Source organism: Trachemys scripta, chromosome 18 (assembly GCF_013100865.1).
Source record: "Trachemys scripta elegans isolate TJP31775 chromosome 18, CAS_Tse_1.0, whole genome shotgun sequence".
NCBI lineage: Eukaryota > Metazoa > Chordata > Testudines > Emydidae > Trachemys > Trachemys scripta.
In genome coordinates, this window is record NC_048315.1 from 7,816,466 (window position 1) to 7,838,756 (window position 22,291).

The 22,291-nt window shown below is 38.9% G+C and overlaps 1 protein-coding gene across 2 annotated transcripts in view; it reads right to left on the minus strand.

Moving 5' to 3' along the window:
* Positions 1-1,924: 1,924 nt before the first annotated feature.
* Positions 1,925-22,291, minus strand: part of SYNRG (synergin gamma) — a 56,400-nt gene continuing 36,033 nt past the window's right edge. For both annotated transcript variants that reach the window (XM_034752189.1, XM_034752187.1), the window contains 8 exons: positions 16,769-17,374; positions 16,210-16,373; positions 14,626-14,679; positions 13,726-13,822; positions 11,978-12,126; positions 8,008-8,118; positions 7,479-7,514; positions 1,925-6,160 (listed from right to left, as the gene is read on the minus strand). In XM_034752189.1, the coding sequence (XP_034608080.1) occupies positions 6,029-6,160; positions 7,479-7,514; positions 8,008-8,118; positions 11,978-12,126; positions 13,726-13,822; positions 14,626-14,679; positions 16,210-16,373; positions 16,769-17,374 (1,349 nt within the window). In that variant the 3' untranslated portion in view covers positions 1,925-6,028. The remainder of the gene's footprint in view (positions 6,161-7,478; positions 7,515-8,007; positions 8,119-11,977; positions 12,127-13,725; positions 13,823-14,625; positions 14,680-16,209; positions 16,374-16,768; positions 17,375-22,291) is intronic.

Below are 22,291 nucleotides of genomic sequence, written 5' to 3' on the forward strand. Positions count from 1 at the left end.
GGGACCACAAGACGTCATCTAGTTCACCCTCTGTGCTGAGGTAGGACAAAGTACACCTACACCATTCCTGTCTAACCTGTTCTTAAAAACCTCCAATGACAGGGATCTGACAACATCCTTTGGAAGCCTATTGCAGAGTTTAAACACTCTTACAGTTAGAAAGTTTTTCCTAATGTCTAACCTAAATCCCCACTTGCTGCGGGTAAAACCAATTTCTTCTTGTCCTACCTTCAGTGGACATGGAGAACAATTGATCACCATTCTCTTTAAAACAGCCCTTAACATATTTGACGACTCATCAGGTCTCCCCACCCCAAACTTTTCTTTTATCAAGACATAAAGACGCCCAGTTTTTTTTTACCCTTTCCTGATAGGACAGGTTTGATCAACTTTTTACAATTTTTTGTTGCTCTCCTTTGGACTCACTCCAGTTTGTCCACATCTTTCTTAAATTGTGGCACCTTGCAGATGAGTTAACTAAAGCACAGGGCATGAAATCCTTGCCCCACTGAAGTCAGTGGGAGTTTTACTATTAACTTCAATGAAGTCAGGATTTCACCCAGAGAGATGCTAAGTGATTTGGCCAAGGACACACAAAATGCCTGTGGCAAATCGAGGACCAGAACCCAAATCCTCCAACTCCCTGTCCGGTGCTTCTACCAGAAGATTAACACAAAAACCCTTCGCAACACAAGAAAGTGGTAATTAGACCAGGGACCAAAATCCTCAGAACAGCCATCTATAAACTACAAGCACAGTTAAAGCCAGAGCTGTAGATTTATTAACTCCAGTATTGCCACCAGTTGATGAATCTGAAATATCTTGAAACATATCTCTGGTGGATTTGTTGAAGAGCTAATTCTTCCATACAGATAACTTTATTGCTAACAGGAAGTTCCCATCTCTATATATTTAAATAGCTCTCTACACCCACTGCAGCCCATTTTCAAGAGATCACACTTTCCAGGTTGCTAGGTGAGGCATCTCAAACATGTGTTAACCATGGAGTACAGTGTGCAAATACAGGACTGATTTATTATGAGGCTGGTCTCGTTCCTACCCAGAGACTGGATATTAATTTTCCAATAATTCAGCGTAGAAGAGTCAAAGCCAAATCATCATGCAGTTCAAGCAATTCTGTTTTTTCTCCCCATCAAGTTATTTTTGCCGCATAATCAGAAGGCCTGCACCAGTTGTTATGCTAAAAGGCACAGCATAAACTTATTCATGTTAAAATTCATTGAGTTGTTCCTAATTTTGTACTATCAAATCAATGTCAAGGCTTATAGACTAAGCAGCCTTGAGACTTTATGACAGCACAATCATTTTTCTTCCAGGCTGCATTTTTATCATAGGACCTATGGGTACAAGTGACTTATCGGTAACTGTGCTTTGGGTGTTGTGGATATAGCTTAGAAATAAGGGCATCTTTGGCCACTAGACAAAAAAGAATATTCACTCCAGTCTAGCATAGGCCTACGGGGTGCATGGTTATCCACTGACCCGGGAAAGCACTTAAGCACATGTTTAACTATATATGTGCTTTGCCGAGTCAGAGCCAGACACAGGTACTTATTAATGCTACCACCAAACTCAATGTGTCAGCTACCAAAGTGTTTGTTTCACCTGTATTTAAACAAGAATTACAGACAACTTTGTTCAAAACATAGTATCTGCACAACACTTGAAATAAAGATCAATGCAGTTCCCAGGTATGTTTTGCTGGTAGAAAGCTCTCAAATCCCCCATCATAGCAGGAAAGATTCCATCTCATTGCTGTATTTGAGTGGGAAAGTCCCTTCAGAACCCACCTAAACACATAGCCAGGCTCTCTCTCAGAGTATGAAGGGTGGTGTGTCAATGTGAATCAGTAACACCTCGCAACACTCTACTGGCTGCATCCTGCAACAAGTCACCGTACAGATTTGTCATAAATAAAGAGTTCTTTATTGAGATCAACATTTCATTGAGATGCAACAAAGTATTTATAAACCGTTGCAAGAATACGTGAAGTAAATCATATATTAAAAGGTAAAGTAGTAAAAACTATTCTTACCAGGTTTAAAATACCAGCAACTACTCCAGCACATCACAAATTAAAAGAAGAGGATTCACTGCTATACTAATCACAAAGCCTTCTACACAAGAGAAATGTATATTCACCCAAATGCGGGAAGAAACACAACTATTACATATATATTTGAACATTGAGAATCAGAATTAAATAGAGGCCCAGAGAGCAAAAGATATTTAAGAAAAAGTAGTTGTACAATAGCAGCTTTTATTGAAAAGGCATCCTTTTTGTTCCAGGTCTCGTTAATTTAACATGTAACTAATTAGGAAAGAGTGTATTTCTTGGGTTTTCACAAGCTTCCTTTTCTTAGGCTGTACTTCATCGTAATTTCACATTTACTACATGGTTTTCCAAGAAAGAGCTACTCAATTTAGTTCAAAATTAACTTAAATAAAAACAAACTGCTGCTGGGGTTGAAAATTCACTGGAATGTTCAAGTGCAGAATGTAATAATTAACATGTAACAAATAAAAAAAACTTTATAACAAAGAGGTCAGAAAGATTGCTGGGGTATTTAAAAATTCACATGACAACCAATTTATCAAGAGAGATCTTGGTACAGTTTGATTTGTCCCTAATGCCTATAAGTACTGGAAGGAAAGATTACTTTAGTATATTTCAACTGAGAAAATTAGACAAACTACACCGTTAGGAACCTAAGGAGTACAATATAGAAAAAAAAATTAAATTAACCAAGAAAATAACCTGTTAAAAATCAAGACACACACAAAACACAAATAAAAATAATTTTCCTTAGGCAATCCCAAGGCAAATCCAGAGAACATGTACATTAAAAATATTCACTTTCACAAATTCTGATAATGAAACAGAAGACATCCAAAAAGAAATTCATTTACAGTTCTAAAACACCATAGGCCAAGACAAAAAGTCCTGTGCGTTAACCTACGCTCAATTAAAGCAAGGGAAAGTGGTCCGATACAATCCAGTGTAGAAAATATTGTAACCTTGGATACAGTTTCCAAGGACACAGAGCCCTTGGCTAACAGTATAATAGCTCAGAAGCGGAATGCAACACTGAGTCGTTTTAATGACTAGGATATGTAAGTGGAATGATCCTTCTTGTGTAATGCCCTTATCGGTGGTATCTAAAGTAAAACATTCACGTCATGAGAACCCTTTGAAGGTGTTTAGAAAAATGCCTTTTGCTTGACATGATCACTTTAACATTGCCTGCCGCTTTCCCATTCTGTACAGAGCAGGGGACTACTCCAATAAGCTCTACTGTAATTATACTCGTAAATGCCCTTTCCCCCTATTTATGTGCCAAAGACATGCTGGATACTTCTAGCAGAGATAACGTATTTGCTTAACAAGCGGGTACATTAAAAAAAGAAGGTAATTAGAATAGACTTTTGCCAAGTGCAATGACCAGTACTGTATTTGGAATACAAGTTTGCTGTAGAGTTTCCACACTGTAACTACTTTAGCGTGGGCCATGCTCTTAAAACTCATAGGAGGGGTGACAAAAGGAAGAAGAGCCGTGGAGGAAGCCCATGCTAATAAAAAGCTTTCCTTGTCCCAATACAGCATTTATACAAGCTATTGTCTTGATTCAGCAAAGTACTTAAGCATGCAAATAGTGCCATCGCTTTCAGAGGTACAAATCATGTGTTTACAGTTAGGCATTTGCTTAAGTCCTTCGCTAATCGGGGTCTAAAGGTCCGATCCTATAATAATAATAATTTTAATAATTTTATAATAATAATAATCCTGCTAACTTACCACTGTAAGTCCTATACTAGTCAGTGGGTCTACTTGCAATAGTAAGCACAAGGCATGATGAGAAGTGTATAGCAGCACATGGCATGGCAAGAAGTGTATTGTCAAGGTGAAGCAAGAAATATTTGACGAGGGAGACAATTCTCTGGTCACAAAGAGCTGTTCTGAGGTCTATTGCACTTATACAACACAACTAGTAAGTAAAATAGTGGCCAGTCAATCAGAAATCAGCTTGCTTTGATACACTTTGCACAGCAGAAGGTGGGTGCTGACCGTTATTGAAAAGCTGCCACTTGATTAGCTTGGGTCTGATACCAGGAGGCGCAGTATGTTACTTATTAGATGAATAAGCAGGTTTCTGAGACTACAAAGATCTATTTTAAATTTAATTTCTGTAAACAAGGGTCATTCACCTAGCATTCTTATTAGCCAAGATCTCTTTCATATGGTATATATTAATCTGTGAATAGAACTAACCTTTTATACAAACCATCATTTTTATCCCCTATGCAATTTTGTTCACAGGAAATCAAAACCACAGGTCAATATTAGCTATTTACTTAGAACAGAGACAAGGCTTGCTTTGACAGCTGATGACATCTTGGAAAGAAGGAAGCTTCTCTCAAGGTCTGTTTGAGAAACTAAATCAATGAACGATGAAATCATCAGTTATACCGAGGAAACAAACAGCAACTCTTGCTTTCCTCACAGAGTCAAAACTAAGAGGCCATATAGTGGTAAGGCCCTTTTGAAACAAAAGCACATTTCCATTGGATTAAAAATTCTGTAAAGCAATTAGTAATTCAGAAGTTCAAGCATTGTTACATTCTTTCTGAACTGGGAAGTTGTCTTCACAGCAAACTTATTTTATTTTTTTATTCTGCACTGTCACCTTGATGTTGTATCTAAAGAAAGAATCCTATACGTCTAGATTTGTGAGTAACATTATGTGATAGCTTGATACATTAATCACTTACTGTCCAGACAGCAGCGCTGGCCATAAAGCACCCACGTATTTTGCATTTGTGCAGTCTGCTGGGAAATCTGGAATTCCAGTGTGAAAAAGTTAATATCTGTCTGAACTATGAACTCAAAGGCAACCAGTGCCATCAGTTCTGGGAGTCTGGGAAAGAGCGAGTCTTGATGGACAATATTAAATTGCATGAGATCTGCATAAGAGTCCCATCAAGAAAAGCATATTTATACACCACAAATGTGTAGTGAAATATACAGGAGTGGGCATTTGATATTAGTGGGGTATGATTTTCAACATGATGTGCAGCAACTTAGTTATAGGATTACAAAATAAAGGGCGGAGGGCTAAATGCATAATACATCATTTTGAAAGTATATCCCTTTATGTCTGCAGTTGTAGGACAAGTCCAATAAAGGGGTAAAAAGGTTTGTCTAGTATTTACATCAAAGTAGAAGAGACTGCAAGTTTTAAAATCCAGCTGCCTGTACTGAAGCCTAAAGATAGGGTACGAAAAATTTAGATACAATGTTTTTTCTCCCAGTTTTTTCTCCCAATACTAACCCACTAAATGTATGAATAAAATGTATTCTGTAATTCAGAACAATAATTCTATAAATAAACAATGGCTCATTGCAACCTAACAATCCAATTCCTTCTAGATCAATAACTTACTTCTCCTTGAACATTACTGTCACTTCTTGTGCATTGTAATACTGTAGGAGCAAATATCTAAGAAAAAACACCACTCTGGGTTCATATATTAAAATTAGAGGAAAGAATAGTTAGCAAATACACATTTCACGCATTTGGTTAAGGGGCCATTTCAGTTTAAACACACACAACCTAGTATTTCATCTCTTTCTTGAAACGGTAAGACCTATTCCACCTCATGCGTCAATTTACCTTGATTACCACAGTTGCTACATCTCAAAAAGTGCTAACCCATTTCAGTGTGAGAGAGAGATTGCAATGCCATGTTTTATGGCACAGTGCAAAACTCTCTGATTATTTCTGAAAACCTCAATGATGGCTTGAACCTTCCAGTGAAATTCTTCATGGGGATCTCGTATGAGAGAGTGGTTTTGACCCATTGCAGTACAGAAGAAATGCAGAAATGAACATTTCACTACTCTAACCACTGCCCAAAAAAGCCTTCAGTGTTTATTCCCCTACATCACCACCATCAAGACCATGTCTTGTCATTGACTGACGTGATCCCTCCTTCAGTGCAAGTCCTTTCAAAGCAGGTCTGGCAAAATGAGGCCTGGAGGTTTCGGCTCCACACAGTTGATCCAGAAGTTTGCACAGCTTGCATGGTACTGGTGTCCTCCATAAGCCAGTTTGAAATGATCCGTTTCTGAATTAAAAGCCTAGAATAACAAAAATTGAAACAAGTGTGACAGTCCCATCTGCTCAGTGATGTGAGAGCTAAAGAGGAGATCAGATACCTGTGGATGTGCTTACATTAAGAAGGCACCTCGACCCTATCACTCTATAGACACCATCCTCAACTGCAGAAATGGACCAAATGGCAAGCAAAATTTCATTTTAGTCTGCAAGAAGTTCTGAAGGGAGACCGCATCCCCAACTGCAATGGCTAAAGCTGTAAGCTTCAGGTTTTAGTAGTGGACATGTACTGAATGGTTTGATTAGTATTACATTTGACCTCAAACCTGGGAGTTGATCCAACTTGCTGCATGCATCTTTCACTAATTATCTTCTATAGGTAGGAAATAGTACACTGTACTGTACCTCAGAGATAGCTTGTTTGGCCAGCCCATAACTATAGCATTTCAAATTATTTCATTCACTGGGCCAAATTGCTCCGTGATTTAAGGGGTTGCAACTTCTCTGATCCCAAAGTTGTGCCTGCTTACTGCAGGTCCAGGTCCAGTTTGGTCCAGTGTCTTCTGTTAGGAGCAGCTACTTTATAAGAAAAGCTTTTTGAATAAAGAGTGAAAAATCTATAAACAAGATGAAGAATATCTGATGGGGTTTGATGTAGTTGTTGCTAGTAGGAGATAGTGCTTAGATGTCTGAGTAAACAACAACAAAAAAAGCCGTTATAGGGCTTATTTTACATAAGCTCTTTTGGGGAAAAGATTAATTTTTTTTCCCGTTCAACGACAGAACAGCTAGCAGCTTTTCATTGTAATTCCCTATTGCAAGGCTCTCTTGAAGAGCTCAGAGTTACCTTCTGGAATACTGCTGAAAATATATTTGTTTAAAAAAAAAAAAAAAACCTGCAAAACATTTTTACTCTAGATTTCTAAACCCACGACAGCCTTTGTGTTGTCCCAAAGCAATAGCTGGAGCATCACTTTGTAAGACAACAAAAGGTCAAAGATTATCTCACACGAAAGCTACAGGTCTCCTTCCACAACAAGAAACCAGGAAGCTGTAGCTGTTCAGAAAGTCACCACAGTGAATTATCTACCACACCACAAAAGTAGTACAAAAACAGGAAGTTATTCACGATATACTGGCATGCAGACAACACAAGGGGGAGGATTCGAGCATGTGTTAGTTGATCAAATTGGATGTTACAGTCACAGAAATGACTATAAGAAAAGGATTCATGATTGGTACAATTGAGAATGACCACGGAAGGCTGGTCACAAGTCTTGCCTTCCATGCTCATAATTAAGAGGATGAATCTATAAAGAGTATCGTTTTACTCGTTCGTACTTTTCTAGGATGCTCTTCCACAGGTTTCTCTTCTTTCTGAAATAATGTTGAAACCAAAAGATCAACAAAACTCCCGATGTATATTAATTGGTCGGCTATTAATCGCTCTCTCTCTATTCTGGGGTCCCTCCTCCCCACATTGAAGGCAATGACCCCCTCCTGGCTTCACAGGCACAGGTACATTTTATAAGGAAAATTCATTACAAGCTTTTTTTTTTAAATAATCTCAGCTTCCAAGTCTGTTCCCCATGCTGCCCTTTATAAATGGATTTAACACCTCAGCCTTTATACACAACTGTCACCAGTTACATCTCTCCCATGCCTGTTGAGCAGGGTGGGTGGGTGTGGGTGTGTGTGAGAGAGAGAATCTTCCAGATGATGTGGTAGTAACAACATTTGAGCCCTGCCTACAATACAGATTCCACCTTTCCTACTATCGGTGGTAAATTACAGCCAGGACGTTTGTTAGCATAGACTAGGCATAGATGGAGAGTTAAAGTAGTAAATGCAAAATGGGTTTGGCACTTACTTTACTTCTAGAATCCACATTCAAGAGGCACACCCCACAGGCGAGATCTTGGGCATTTTTAATTCCAGGACGCAGCATACAAGAAGAGAAATCCAATGAGTTTTCATCTGGCTACAGAAATAATGAGACAGTTGGGTTTAGGCAATTTCAGTGACTGGGAAAAAAAATTCACACGCATTATGACAAATTACTGGTGTGGCTGCTGTGAAGGGGCATGAAGCCAAACAAAGTCACAGGGCAAAGATAACATACTACAACATGCCCATAAATTGATGCCCACTTTAATCAAAGCCATTAGCATATTTTCAAACTTACTATGTAATCTCCATGGACATTAATTTACCACATTCAAGCACTTGAAAAAGGATTAGATAACAGAGGAGAGAATATTTGAGTTCTATGTTTCCACTTCAAAAGGGACCACGCTTCTGAAACCAGAGCACAAGTGGCTGCTGCTATACAATTCTTGCATACCAAAGAGAGGGCTGAGATATACACAGGTAGGCAACAAGTTATTTGCAGTTATAAAGATGCCATGGGATAAATTACCATTGAGGCTAGTACAGCTTCTAGATCGGAAACTAGGGTTAACCAGATCAGTTTATCACTCACAATTTTGCACTAATGTCTAACCATAGCAGGGCAGTTACTAGTCAAGGATTTTCCTGTATCTGGAATGAGGGCATATCAGTACACAGCTGAATATTAATGGCTGGCCAAACCAGGCAACAATTAAGAGGGCTAAATGTTTTATTTTGTATATTAGTTTATGCTATGGAGAGGAGTGTGAGGACAACTGTGTGTTTAAGCAGAAAAGAGATCTCAGTATGTATTATAGCTTTCCTGATGCACAGTTTTACAGTTAGGCGACAAGAGAAATGGTCAGTGCAATTTTGCATTTGGGTGGTGAATAAACACTGAAGCTCGTTTGAAGGATCGTTGTAACGTGTAATGTTTAAACAATCAAAAGCAATGCATAGAAATACAAATGCAAGAGGCTTTTAAAAATTCTGGGTGATCATAAAACAGATGCGTCTAAGTATTCTAATCACGATCCCATAGCTGAACAATTTAAGAAATAATTGGAATCTTGAAAAAAAACCTTTAATCTTTGAGTAGATCAATCAAATGAATAAAGGCACTCTAATATTTGTTTATCAAATGCATGAGTGAGCAAATGAGAAGGTCAAATTGTAATTTGCAATGAAAAACCATAAGCCTATGCATAAAATTACCTTGTAACAAAATTAATCCTTTAAATGATAAAATTAACCTTTTCAAGCACATGCCTGTGAGGTAAAGGACTCATATGTACTTAATTGGCACTTCTGCTCCATTTGGAATCCATGATTGTAATTTTACAGAAAGGTATGTGCCATACATTAGGTACCAAACAGACCCATTATCTACTTTTTAAAACAAAACCAAAGCCAGTCATTTGCTATTGGTTTAAAACTTAAAAAATATGAGTGTAGATGTTGTGGAGATGTGCTGCAATATTCTGATCTTCCCATCAAAAACCCTTCTAGCATGTTTGAAACTAGTCCTTATCAAATAGCAAGAAACCTGTGTTTTGGGGAATGAACTGTATTTGGCTATGCTAGTAAATGACTGGTTAAGGACCAATACATGGGTTGGGAATTGTATACTGAAGTCAGATGTTTAAAACAAAAAAAAAACCCTTGATTGTAACTCAGGATGAAATTTCACACTTGTCAGTAGGGAGTGAGGTTGGTGGGTCAGGGAGGGAAGGATGGAAGAAAGGAGAGAGAAAAAAATGTGAATAATTTATTCTAGCCCTCCCTCAACCCCAACAGAAAAACCACACAATTGCCTAAGCCTCAGAGAGCAGATTTTCTTCAGCTCCTGGCTTCAGTGGTAGAATTTTCTGATGTAATCTGCCTCTCTTTGCAGTAAGATCCCCCCTGAGCGAAACCATTTCGCAAACCTAGTAAACACGGTTTTCCTTGCCCACCAGAGGCAAGAGTTTTCCCCACATGCGCTCTGCTCACCAATCATAGCATTTTGCTACGTGAGGGCAAAGTTGCGACGAAACTGAATACAGAAACATGAAAGCTGCCGACAGGATCATGTGCACAGGGATGCACCACACCAGCCAAAGATTCTCAACAGTTTAGGAGTGATGGTTTCTTTTTACATCGTGACCAGACAGCAAGGCAGTGACACAGTTCTATACATCTTTGTTGCCTTTAACTGGGGAAAAAGACTTACCTACCAAACAATTACTAGTTGTATACTGTACTAAGGCCAGACTGTGACATTCTCACTCACATTGAAGAGTAGCTTACTCCATGAGTAGTCCCACTGACGTCAATAGGACTACTAGTGGAATAAGGTTCTACAGTGTGAAAGAAAGGGATTCACAATCTGGCCACTAATTACAAATACTCTGAAGTATTTACTAATATATAAATACTTAATACACCCAATTTAAATATGAAAGAATCCTGCATGAATGTTAAAACATCTTTTACATTCGAAACAGCATTTTTGACGACAACTATCTACCTTGAGAGGAGAATGCTCATCACAGTAGTAGCTAGGTGTCCACCGATACCTCAACCTGTCCTAAAACTGAGCAACAATATTTTGATGTTATCAATTGTTGCATTAGATAAAGCCAGTCAGAATCTGACAAGGTTTTATTAAGATCTGTTTGCCACCAATATGTAGTACTGATGAGGTGGGAGAGAGGAGATGCCCATTATTTGTAGTCTCCATTTTTCAGGGACTGTAAAAAGTTTATTTCAAGTGAAAAGCCAGCATACCAGATCTCACCTTGCAACTACTTCTCGATAAAAGCAACAGTAGGATTTTGAATATGCATGATTACTCTGCATGCAGGGATCTGTGAATTAAGTATGCAGTGATACGAGAGAGTATTGTGGAAATGATGCATTTATTAATGCTGGACATGATGCATTGGTCTTAATCTAAGGATTAAAGGTTCCTTCACTATACATTGAGTTCAAAACCACCATTCCAGTGGGTCATGTCAATGTCCCCCAAATTAATGATTCCCCCAAAATGCACTGAGCCATTATTGTGGTTAAGTGCCTGCCAAAAAAATCCATTATATACCTGTACCCATCTCTCTATTCTACACCAACGTTATTTAATTGCAACCAAAGATGACGGCTGAAAATGGAAAAAGCTTAATGGAAAGTTAGAATTTTCTTGCCTTCTATTTCTAAATTTTCCTCTCTCTCCCTGCCCCCTCATCACAAAAGGATTCTCCTTCACCCTGAGCCTCAAGTAGCTCTTTCTTTACCCCATTACCTCTAAATTCCCTGCAAGTGTGGATGCCCCTTCTTCTCAAATCACCAGCCATCTAACAACTACATAGAACCATTCTTCATATGGTATCAACAGCACTCTCCCAATTGGCCCAGGAAGCTGTGAGAGAAGAGAAGCACTTCCTCTTCCACCCCAGAGCTCATGAGTTGCATCTGGCCATGGCAGTTCCAGCCAGAGGAGGGAAAGAGCTCAAAACAAGCATTATTATTAGGTCTGCAGCATTGGCCAAAATGGGCTAGGCACCTTCCAAAACCAGAGCAAGACCCACAGTCCTTACTTGGAAGATCTTGCAGTCTAGTCAGTCTCCTGCAGAGCAACGCAGAGCACTAGAACTAGGGAAGCTCATTGCTGGAGTGTCATGAAGGCACTTATTTTTCCTTTCTAGATTCATGTTTGTCTAATTTAAATCACATTATGAGAGGATATATCGTCAAAATCATTAGGAAATGAGGCAACCCCACCACCTTGCGCGCACACAGTATTTTTCACCTGAAGAGCTCAAACCGATTCACAAAGTTGCCGGTTACCCTCATTTTACAAATGGAGAAAATAAGGAACAGGGAGTTTAAGTGACTCCTCAAGGTGTCATATACATAACCATACATAACGCTCCATTCTCTGTAACAAAAAGGCAGCTTAATTATGGCCTTACCGTTAAAGCTGCAAGTGACATGAAGCTTATTAGGTTGTTCCATACTTTATCGATGTCCTTTAGCAGCTGTTGGAGTTTCTCACTACACACTGCGGTGGCCTTGATACCCAGTTCAACTCGTTTTGTTACTCTATAGACCTCAACAACCCCTGTCAAAATTAGAGTGGTGAATTATAGGCAAATTGCTAACTCCCAAGCAGAGCACACTAGAGATTCCCAAAACTGAGACTCAGAAAGAGCACCTAATAGACATTGTACACATTTTGAGAAACATCTGTGACCACCTTAATCTGTTTCAAAATTACTGTGTTATACAGTAACTCCTCACTTAAAGTTGTCCTGGTTAACGCTGTTATGTTGCTGATCCATTAGAGAACATCCTAGTTTAAAGTTGCACAATGCTCCCTTATAATGCTGTTTGGCAGCCGCCTACTTTGTCCACGGCTTGCAGAAAGAGCAGCCTGTTGGAGCTAGCTGGTTGGTGCTTGGAACCAGGGTGGACCGGCAGCCCCCCCATCAGCTCCCTGCTCCCTTAAGTTCCCTGTGCACTCCCCTAAGTTCCCTGTATGGCAGTCACCCAGCAGGCTATCAATTGCCGGCAGTTCAGCTGTCCCTCCCCACACTGCCATGTGCTGCTCCTGCCTTCTGCTTTGGTGCTACTCCCCGGAGCCTCCTGCTTGCTGTGCTGGGGGGAGGAGGGGAGGAGAGAAGAGAGGGGCTAATGTCAGGGTGTCCCCCCCCCCCGCTCCTGCCCCCTGCTTACCTCATTTCCATAGAACCAGGGGGGGTGGGGGGAAGGGGGATGGATACGACAGGGCTCAGGACAGAGGGAGCTTGCTGGCAGCCGGGGCTGTCTCAACTTGCTGATCTACTTAAAAAGGCAATGTACTTAAGAGTGGTGTCAATGTACTTAAAGGGGCAATGCGCATCTCTCTCTCTCTCTCTCACACACAGGGTGTGTGTCTCTGTCTGCCATGCTGTCTCCCCCCTTCCTCCATTTGTGCTGCCTTGTAGAGTGTGAGGCTACATTAACAACATGTTAACCCTTGAGGGCTCAGCCGAGTGCTAGTTCCTCATTTAGCAGTAAAAACAATGAGAAGTCTTGTGGCACCTTAAAGACTAACAAATTTATTAGAGCATAAGCTTTCATGACTCACTTCTCCATACATCTGAAGAAGTGGGTTTTAGCCCACAAAAGCTTATACTCTAATAAATTTGTTAGTCTTTAAGGTGCCACAAGACTCCTCGTTGTTTTGGTTAAAACAGACTAACACGGCTGCTACCCCTCTGAAATTTAGCAGTAAGGCATTCCCTGGGAAATATTCCACCCTCTTACACCCTCTGACTCCTCCACCTCAACCAAGCGTCACAATCATCATTGCTGTGTACAATATTAAATTGTTCATTTAAAACTTATACTGTGTGTACACACACACACACACACACACACACACACAGTCTTTTGTCTGGTGAAAAAAATTTCCCTGGAACCCAACCCCCCCATTTACATTAATTCTTATGGGGAAATTGGATTCGCTTAACATCATTTCGCTTAAAGTCGCATTTTTCAGGAACATAACTACAATGTTAAGCGAGGAGTTACTGTATTCATTTGGCTAAAAAGTTACTCATCATTCCAGTTTGGAAATTCATTAAGCTAAAGACACCATTTGGAAACAACTAATAACATCCTCTTATTTTAAATGGGGGAACACTTAATGTAAGAGACATAATAAAATGAAACATACCTAATAAATATTCCATGCCTTGTGCCGACTGGATTACTTCAGTGCAAACAGATGAACTACTGATTCCATTTAGGGTATCATTTGCCTTCTTAATGACCTAGCAGAAAGGATGCTGGTAACACCACCAGTTTATTTACCTTAAAGTAACTTTTACAAACAAAATTTCAAAAAAGAGAAACTGCAGTACTAAAGAGAGATTAATGCAATTAGCAGGAGAGTTGGTATAGTTCATCAGATGGGTTTAATTTGTTCTTGCTTATAACTATATACAGATCAGGGTAGAAGAATGGCCATGTTTAGAATTCAACTCATCCTCATTTAACTGTTCTTTTTGCTGATGGAAATGCAAGCATGTGTTCAGAAATTTTGTTTAAAAATGATGTTTGGCAATGTTTACTATCCATTAATCCAACAAAACACCACCTCAAGGAGGAGAACTATTGTAGCTGAAAACATAAGGGCCTAAGATACCAAAAGTGACTAGTGATCTTGGGTGCCCAACTTGAGACATCTTAAAGGGGCCTGCTTTTCTGAAAGTGTTGAGCCTCTGCCCTCTGAAAATCAGGCCCCTATAAGATGTCTTCTATGATTCTATGTCTCAAGTTGGGCTGCCAAAAACTGAAGCACCCAAATTAACTAGGCACTTGAAAATTTAGGCAATGGCTAAATTCACTGTAAGTAACAAAGAGCAAGATACTAGCTTTATTTGATAAAGTGACATATCTGGTTAGATTAAGTGTGCTTATATAAGTTATTTGTTTTCTATTGACACATTAATTTTTAAATCACAATTCATACAAGTCTATGCATATCCTGTCCAGATGCTCAGAGTCTGAAATAGTATATCAGCTGGTATGCATGGAAAAGAGGAGGTAATTTTGGTAGAGGTTACACACTTACTTGTAGGGCACTTTCCAAACATCTCTGCCACTCATATGCATACCTCTCGCTTTCCTATTTGAAAAGAAAAGGATAGTCTCAATTCTGTTCCTAAACTCTTTATAGTTTATTATACTTCAGTTGAATGGGCATAGAAAAGATTCTGTCTCTCCTTGTATGTAATCTATTTGCAGACCAACCATAAATGTGATTTTCCTGTATTAATTTCTCATTTTGGTCCGGTGTTCATACAAAACAGCAGACTGTCACTTAAGGTTATGAAGGATGGATTTGGGAAAAAATATTTTGCATCTTTTTCCACACAAGCAGGACAACCAATAGAAAGTAAATATTCTTTGTATCTTAACTGCAACGTTTGATCCACAGGAGCTACAAGACAAATTGAAAATAATGAAAGAAGAAATCAGAATTGGTGAAAGCTCCAGTTGCAAGTGCCTACCATAGCTTCATAGGTCACAGGGCTGCATATTTGTTACTGAGATGTGGAAGAATGGAATCCAACTTTTATAGAGTGCTTTACATTTTCAAAGCACTTTACAACCAATTCTTTACACAGGTGAGTGCAGTAAGTAAATACAGTATGGACAGACACTAAGAGTCTAAGTGATTTCCCAAAGCCAGTGGACCCAGGGCCAACACTGGGATTACATTTTAGGAATTACTGGTTTCCAGACACAGCCTTAGACCACTTGATCACAGTGACTCAAACGATTTCAAGTGATGTGTCTAAAACACATCATGTTTCTACCTAAAAATAAGGAAGCTGGACATTGTATGTTTGATTAAAGATATTTATGACTGTGGAAATTAAATCTTAAATAGCAGTGTTGCATGAGAAGTTACATAAATTGATTTTCCTCCCAAATCAACCTAGTGAAGCTTAATGTGTCACAGAGGTGATGCGAGTCATCAAAAAGAAGTGGACCAACTGTGGTGCTCTAAATATCCATTTACTGGCAGACCTCGTGAAGCCATTCTTTTTACAGAAGATTATTTCTATGCTGTCTTGGAACCCTGCTCAGAGAAAGAGGAGCTGTCCAAATAAATTGGGGAATAAAAGGAATAAAGGCACCTTTCTAAACATATGCATTTATAGGCTTCACACAGTAAGCAACTATATGAAGCATCCCCTACCCCCAATATTGTAATACACCACAGTTCATCTGGCTAATTATCCTTTAAATGCATCTTACCAATTCCTCACAGTTTAGAGCAGCTTTGTTTGTTATATATGTGCGTCTAGTCAAGTGCAGGGATGTGCCACAGAAGTATAACCAATATACCACCTTGACTCTACCTATTACTGAAATTGGGTAGCTGGCATGAATGTTTTAAACAACAATGTATTATTTATTATTCCTAAAGCACCATACACGTGGCATGGAGCTTTATAGACAGCGAGCCAGAAATCTCCTTCTCCCGCAGCTTACAGTCCAAGGGCCCAAACCTGCGTGGAACTGAGCACCCCTTTCAGGAACATGACCCAAACTGTAAATCTAACTAGAATCTCAAACAGCTGGAAGTTGGGATATTTTTAATATTGCATTGGTCCATGCCTTACTCGCTTTCCAGGCCATTCCTTACCTCTACCTCCCCAGTTAGATCCTTATATTTGTCTCTGATGACAGGCAAAGCAGGCTTCTCACTCAAAGTATTTGAGCGATCTCTAAACGGTTGCTCCAAAGCTGGTGAAGGAGAGGAACGGCTTATTTCTCTGTCACCCAGACTCAAGCTCCTTTTGTGAGACCCTATAAGAAATTATATTACAAGCTAATTATTTACAGCAATAAAAAAGCCCTTAAAATTAGCGTGGTGCTGCACTGACAGCCCAGGAGAATGAAGTTCTCTGTTCACTTAGCATATAATACAGCAGTGCAACCTTCCCCAGGCAAGGTGATGAGACTACAGTTCAGCCTTCAAGCCCATTCAATGCTTACAATATTTGGAATGTATAAAACAAAAAATAGTTAACTGTAAAAGGGCTTGATCCAAATCCCTCTGGAGTCAATAGAAAGACTCACATTGATTTCAATGGGCTTTGGGCTCTGGCTCCAAAGAGAAATCTCTCATTTAACCATTGATGGAAGTAGCACAATATGCAGATAGGAGCATATATGCGGTGAACCACCCTGAACATGCTCACCTTGTACAGAGAGGTCAAAGGTAGCAAGCTCACTCTTGATCATTTCTTCACTAGATTTCATCTTGCCTTGCGAAGTTGCCACCAAGAAGTCAAATTTGCTGATTTTTGGCTTTTCGCTTTGGAATTCTCCGAAGTCATCCATGCATTCTTTTGCCATTTCAGATAAGATACCATTGGATACCATAGCTAAATCAACCTCTGGACTTGCGTCAACTGTTGCTGACTCCTTCGCTTCTGACAAAGGTCTTGAGAACTCTCCAAAGCCTTCAATCTCATCATCACTTTGACAGCTGGACCTGGGACCAGGATCTTTAAAGTTCGCGAAGGCTGCAAATTTAACATCCTGTAGAACATCCTCAGTAGAAAAGGTTGTCACTTTGGAAACTGTTGTCATGGTAATGTTTTCTGAACTGCCAAACAAAGTCTCCTTCTTCTGAAGAACTGAAGTAGCTGAAGAGGCTCCACTTCCTGAAGAAAGGACAAAGGAAGAGAGCTTCCTGCTCTGATGAATGTCTTCTGTGTCAGACCAGTCATAGCTTGCAAGGCTGCTTACTGTGGAGCCACTGTTATAGTTTCCAAAGGGAGCACATTTTAAGTCATCTATATCTGAGAGAGAAACAAGAACGCACAATTACAGACTCTGCCAAGGTCAAGCAGAACTCCCTACACTGTACATAAATGATAGCCACTAGTTGTAAATCTCCAAGATCCATAAGAATAGGTGTATTGGGTTTGCACTGGTGTAACAATTAATTATGAGGTTTAATCTAGACCTTGCACGAAAAATAACCTTAAAAATTGCTATGTACCGAGCTATAAATTATCTCTACTTATATTAAGTGTAAAACCTTGACTTCCTGAACATTAAGTATCACATGGGTAGCTGTTTTAGTCTGCATCCACAAAAATAACAAGGAGTCCGGTGGCAGCTTAAAGATTAACAGATTTATTCGGACTCCTTGTTGATTTCCTGAACATTATATTTTATATTAAACTGTAGGTCACCATCTTCATGATACATACCAGTAACAAAGAAACATACTCAGTAAAACTAATATTTCCAGAGAGTACATACTGTACACGTTTACAATTCATTTTCGTAGTAAGCTCGTTAGAGAAACGGCAGGCAAAATGTAAATGTTAGCAACCCAAATATCTTATCAAATTAGCAAAATTGATTATTAGCCTAACTTTCTCCTCCCACTTCAGTGCTCAGAATGTGCCCCAAAGAATAAATACAAATATTACTGTATGTTATGAAGATGTTGTAGGCATGTAAAAAAACCACTAGTTCTGTTCCTTTGAATTATAAATGAGTGAAGTGCTGCATGAATCGGATTGTTGTTCAAGCATACAAGTTTCAGGAAAAATACAAATGCTGCAAAGATATTTGTTTTTGCTACATGTGTTACTGATTTAGACAACTAGATAGAAAACCAACCACATTACACAAATCTTCAATCAAGCATTTATACTCACCCAGTAGTTATACGGGCCAATATGTCCTGTTGCTGCCATAAATGGGTGTAAAAGAGGCAAGAGACTCCGTTTGCTTCACTAAGCCCACCAAAGGAAGCTATGCAGTGATTTGTTTCTGCCAGGCTCTGTCTGTTATTCATTCAACTTTTTTTTTTTTAATTTAGATTGAGATTGTTCCATATGGGGAGGCATAAAAAGCCAGGGGCCATATAATTTTTGTGAAAGCATTTTTAAAAAAGCTATGGTTGATGTTTGTTTTCAGGCTTTAACAATTGTCATTTTGGATTAGACACTCAGCGGCTGCTCACTGCCCTGGGTAAAATGGTCTCAAGATAAAGCAAACAAACACACATTCTCTTAGCATCATTTTAGCAGAGGCTGTTCTGATAAATATTTTGGTCCTGACTGGCTTGCGTGCAGTAACAACAGTTCAGGTTTAATAAAAAGATAGTGCGGAAACAAGTTGACATTCCAGCTGCCCTTTTAATTCAATCAGACTACGCTAGATTGAGGATTAAACCCACTTTTACAAAACATTTCTGCCTTCATTTATTCATTTTACTGGAAGGGGAGAATATACAGAGCTTCAGGCTGCTTTCCTGACCTGATCCACATACATGATTAATCGAGAAGTCCAGCAATTGGAAGAATTGCAGGGAAGTTTAATGGCTGCCAAAACAAAGTGAGGAGCTCCTTTGCATTATATCTGTGAGGCATAAAGTCTCACAGATTAGATTTTTTCCTAAGAAATGCCGTTTGGGCTGCTGCAGCATTTGAGTGACTGATTGTATTGTCATAAGAAGAAGAAGAAGAATACATGATGATCATATTATGAAGATCTGCACAGTCTACTGTGAGTGGCTTCTCATTTTGGCCAAGGAGGAGAAGCAGATCCTAAAAGAACACATCATTGTATTCTTTCCCCTCAATCTGACTCCTGGCTCAAACTCATACCAAGGGCTTGGATTAGAAACCAGAAATCCCAATCCTTTGCTCTAAACAGTAGACCAAGCTTCTACTATAATCTCCCTGGCAAAGGCAGCAAGAAGATATTTTAATTCTTTAACAATTAAAGGTTCAGATCCTGCAATTGAATCCACATGCACTGGGGTCTGGCTTGCATAGATTCAGATGTAGGCTCGGAATTTAAGAGCTCCGTTCTACAAATGCTTACTCGTTTGAGCAGTCCCATTGACTTCAATGGGATCATCTCAGGTGAGTAAAATTTTACAGGAAAGGACCCTTAGAAAATATAACAGACCCTGGGTAAAATTATTTTATACCTAATACAGAGCCAGAACAATTTATTAAAAAAGCCAAGTAATGAAAATAAAAATATGGATGTAATTCTAAACGCCATAAGGCAAACTAGGCATTATCATAAATACTGCTTTAGCCCCTTTGTAAAATCGTTACTGTTTGGGTAGCACGTGCATTGCATTGTCACTCAAAAGTCCTCTCCCTTCTCCCCCAATGGGAAACGGAGTCACAATCCTTGTGATGGTTGTAACAGGCAGCAGGCTTAAAGCTTGATCCAGGTTCTCATTTAACTCATCTGCTGTGTCAAGTAAAAATAGTTTCATTTCTTTTTTCCTGAAAGGCAGCTGAGCTGCCTTCCACCAGACTAATATACAGAGAAGCAGCTGACGTGAAAACCACTCAGTGTTGGACTCAAGGGAACTCTTCATGACGTGGGTATTTTTATTACTGGCACAATGATGTTTTATTAGACAACGTTAAGAACCGTTCCTGCAGTACCTTATTTCCTAGAGACCAGAGATAAATTTAATGAAAAAATTAGCTTGAGTAAAAACACTGCAGCTAGAACCCCTGGTAATAAAAGCTTCATTTTACTGTTGTGGCAATTCGACCTATTTTTTAAATGGTTGTGCATCAGCGACAGTATTTTGTCAAATCAAGGGAGAATTAACGTAGATCTGAACTAATTCTAAGAACTAAGTACTGTCTTCAACAAATACAGCTTCTATTCAAGAGATATCTGTATTCCTCATTCAAGAAACTCATGCAAATGGCAGAATTTGAGCCAATAGAAGGGAGTGAAACATCTTTAAAAATATATTACAGAATGAGCAAAGATTGAATCCATTAAAATTTTTTTTCCGTGTGCTTTGCTTTCAAGGTACTGTAATCTTCCTGTCTAGGCAGGATCACAGTGTCTGGCAATTTCTACTTCAGAAAATATTTAATAACGGATATAAGATGAATAGCAAGTCATAATTTAACTTTTCAAGACTGATTAGCATTTTTGGCAACCTGAATGGCATTTCAGCCTATACTGAGCTAAATTTCATTAGCACTTTTTGAAAAACATATTGCAAAGAGCCCTGTCAAAGTAAGTCAAGCCATGAATAGATCATGCAAGACAATCTTTAATTACTCTTCTCATAATTCTACCCACCAAAAGTATATGCAATGTATTACAGGGTAATAAGGAAGTGTTCCCTGAACAGCAATGCTGGTCATTTCTTGGCTTCTTTCTGAAAGGATGAAAAATATATTTTGCTTTTTATATTTATAATAATATAAAAATTGGAATGATAATCATTTCCATATCGTTAAATATAATTATCACAGTAGGCCCCCGATGTTAGACATTGGTAGATCTTGCAGTCAGACTAAAATTTAAGTACAGTACAGTATTTACGGATCCCCAAATTACTGAAAGAAACAAGTGTGAAAAGGGAATAAAGGAGAAAGCTTGTAAGATTAAAATAAAAGAGGAACATACGGCTCCCATTTAGGTTATATTAGATACGACCAGACTTGAGCACAGATCAGATATCTAACTGTTTTAAACATATGTATATATTTAAATACCTATTTAAGCATACAGGTGCTCCAGATCATTTTAGCCAGTTCTATTCCACTAGAATCCTGTGTTTTTATGAAACAGAATAGTGAAAACAGCTACACAGTCCATTTTCCGACAATTATCTGAAGTGCAATATGGATTCATCACTAGTGCCGGCAGTAAAAAGGTAACTGCCTTCATGCTCTCCATTGAATAAGTGCTGCCAGTTGTGTTAGCTACGTTATCTATGAATTTTGTAACCCATCTAGACAATTTATCAACAAGCCATTTTGAATTGTATGTTTCCAGAAGCAGAAAGGTACTGCTTTAATTTACTAGTCTTCCAGCCTTTTAACATCACTGTTTCTTTCAATGTAATTTGGACATACAGAGAATCTAGACAGGAGCAGAAAATAAAGGCCTTAGTCATCTATAAAAATGACAAGAACAACAAGCAAAGACTGATATTATTTCCACCTACCTCTCTCTGATCAAGCTCCACAAACAACCTAACACAATCATAAGAATACTTATTTGATCAGTGTCAAATTTACTCAAACTTCATGCACCATGAAGCCAGTGATGTAATCAGAATTGCACATTGTGTTGGCACATTAAAAAGAATGTGTAATGAACCAAGAGTAGGGAAAAGCTTCTTTGTATTTTCATCATTGGCACAGTTTAACCCACGCCTTAAGTACAATAGCAAAATGTTTGCAATATTTATCCTTAATTTATTCCCCCCGTCTTTACAGTATTTTCCATTTAAAACTATCAAAATCATGTTCTCTAACTGTACAACTGCCTGGCAACTGCTTGGAAACAGCCACAGTAAGACTCACCAGCATCACTGCTGCTGCTGAGAATTAGAATACCACCTGTCAGGGAAGCATATACAAGAATACTGTCAGAGGCTGAAATACAGTTATCCAACGGTTTCCTAGTGTTACCTATTATACATGTAAACTTGACATCCCTCAGCTGGACTGACTACAATAATCCACTTCAACCATCCTGGATCAAATTATGTCTGCAGACTGTCTGGAAGAAAATTTACAGGCTTGAGTTTTCTGTGTCAATGGTTTAAAGGTTTATGAGAAAACCATTCAATAGTAACAGCGTCTATGATACTAATATTTAAAGGAAAAGGGGAACTGTTGACTCAGGAGGGGATGAGAGGATATATATTTTTTTAATGTATTTGGCTATATACAGGTGGAGCCTTTCACCTC